This window comes from Solanum dulcamara, chromosome 6 (genome assembly GCF_947179165.1).
Source record: "Solanum dulcamara chromosome 6, daSolDulc1.2, whole genome shotgun sequence".
NCBI lineage: Eukaryota > Viridiplantae > Streptophyta > Magnoliopsida > Solanales > Solanaceae > Solanum > Solanum dulcamara.
Window position 1 is genome coordinate 39,796,229 of NC_077242.1, and position 2,218 is coordinate 39,798,446.

The 2,218-nt window shown below is 34.9% G+C and overlaps 1 protein-coding gene across 1 annotated transcript; it reads right to left on the reverse strand.

Moving 5' to 3' along the window:
* Window positions 1-753: 753 nt before the first annotated feature.
* Window positions 754-1,786, reverse strand: LOC129892203 (pathogen-associated molecular patterns-induced protein A70-like). Its single transcript, XM_055967759.1, has one exon. It carries the CDS (start codon window positions 1,703-1,705, stop codon window positions 1,076-1,078), a length of 630 nt encoding a protein of 209 aa, XP_055823734.1. The 5' UTR covers window positions 1,706-1,786; the 3' UTR covers window positions 754-1,075.
* Window positions 1,787-2,218: the final 432 nt, after the last annotated feature.

Consider the following 2,218-nt stretch of genomic DNA (forward strand, 5'->3'; position numbering starts at 1 on the left):
AACTAACTAAAAATTATTTCACATAAATTAAAAAGAAAAAAAATATCATTTATCAAGGAGAACATAGAACATGGTTCAAAAACGTGTACACCCACCGAGTCGTCTAATCCCCTGTCCTTCTCGGAACATATCTAGCTGGTCCTTTTAATATAATCTTCTGTCCTCAACACGTGATTTAGGAGTACAACAATATTTGGCATCTTTATACAAAGCATCATTTTTTTAAAACATAGTAGAAAACAACAAAAAAACACATATATGGAAACACTAGTCTTCCTTATAGATTCGGTTGCCTCCGGACATAGAAAACAAGACTTATTCCTAATACCCAGGTTCCTCAAAAAGACAAAAACACCATTTTATGAAGGCAAGTGAACTGGTGAGAGCCATGTGATAGGCAACTAACTATCTCCTGTGATTCCACGAGAGGACTCAGTGTATTATATTGGTTTTGAGTCTAAATACTCTCTCCTATGTCTAGTGAGCTAAAATCAATTATCCATGTGCAGCGAATTATTTCTAGCCTTGTACTACTCAAAGGAAAATGAAATGCTCTCCCTCAATCCTAGTAGTCACTCTTCGCTCAAAAAGAATTAATTTGACCAATATTCATGATGGATTAGGACAATGTATTATGTATTCATTTTTTTTGGTTTAAAATTAGTTTAGTTTGAAGAAGATGTCATCGACTTTTTGTGGTGATATATTTGTGTTTCAACCACTTTTCTTTAAAAGTTTTGGATTTTAAAATTGTGGTTGAATTGCAAAAGAGAAGTCTTTTCATTAGAAGTTCCCCAAAATCTAGGTTTGAAAAAATTTTGAAAGTTGAATTTGTTTGTATTGAACTTAGTTCACATCAAAACCGATCAAGTTTCTTGACCAGCATGATCTAAACATTGAAATTTCTAGAGGTATTGACAGTTACTTCTCTCATATATCAAATTAAAACAGCAAAAAAATACAATTCAATAAGGAGTAGTTAAAGAAATGATTCAAATTTGCATCATGAAGAGATAGAGATGTTGAGTTTTGAATTGAGAGAAACAAAAGGATTATTTGGTATTTAGTAGTTGTCCTAAATGGAGACTCCTCTGTTCAACATTTCCTTGTTTAAAATAGAATGAATTCTCTGCATCTTCAACTGCTTCCTAAACTTGTTTATAAAATCATCTGCTTTCTTATCAACTGCATCTTCTTCTTCATTTCCAAACGACTTGGTCCCTCCATGATGACGATTCCCTACTTTTAGTTTTTTCTCCCAGCGAACCACCACCTCCTTCTCCTCCGCGCACATAGTAGATTTGCTTCTTATCATTTTTCTTTTCAAATCTACTTTTTCAGCGTCGTCCTTGTGAGCAGCAACTGGTTGTTCATCAAGTGGGTCTAGAGAGGGAAATTGGCTGGGCTTTTGGGAGGAGAAAGAGAAGTTGATTGACCGGATGCGCTGAAGAAAAAAGGGACTGTTGTCGAGGAAATGATGAGTAGTTAAAGGAGAATTAAATGGATCCGGGAAAGAAAAGTTTACAGACCTCACACGATGTAACAAAGATGGAGTTCGGGGGAGTTGTTCTTCATCCTCTTCTTGTTGTTGTTGTTTCCTCTCATTATTTCTAAAGATGGAAGTAATGAGAATAGTAACAATCAAGAGGTTTAAGATGCAGAAGAGAACAGTGGGCGTCAACCAGCTTGACAGACATTCAATCATGCCACCCTTTTTTTGCTTACTACTACTATAAGGTTAAGCAAAAGGAGGAAGATGAGAGGAGTTAGGGTAACAAGTTGCAACCAACTGGAGGAGAGTTTCTATTTATAGAGTGAAGGGAAGTAGTAATTAGGGAGTAAGATTGTTTACGGTTTTCAATTTTTCTCATCTTTGGTTGGCTTAAATATTTTTCAAATCAACTTATTTTTCTCAAATTTAAGAAAAATAATTCCCACCAGCCCCCCACCCCAACCCACCAGTCCCCCACCCCCACACAAAATAAATTTAAAAATCTATTTTTGAAAATATTTCAAATATTGAAAATTTCATTTTTCTACCTCATCCCCTACCCCTAATCCGACCCCTCTCCACCATCCCCCAACCCCACACAAACACAAAAAAAAATTAAAAAAATTTATTTTTGAAAAATATTTTATGTTTTAAAAATTTCATTTTTTAAACCACCCCTAACCCCTAACCCCAACCCACTCCCTAAACAAATTAAAAAATTACTTT

Bases quoted from the DNA above. Each gene is read 5' to 3' on its own strand.
- LOC129892203 (XM_055967759.1), bottom strand. From the start codon at position 1,705: ATGATTGAATGTCTGTCAAGCTGGTTGACGCCCACTGTTCTCTTCTGC.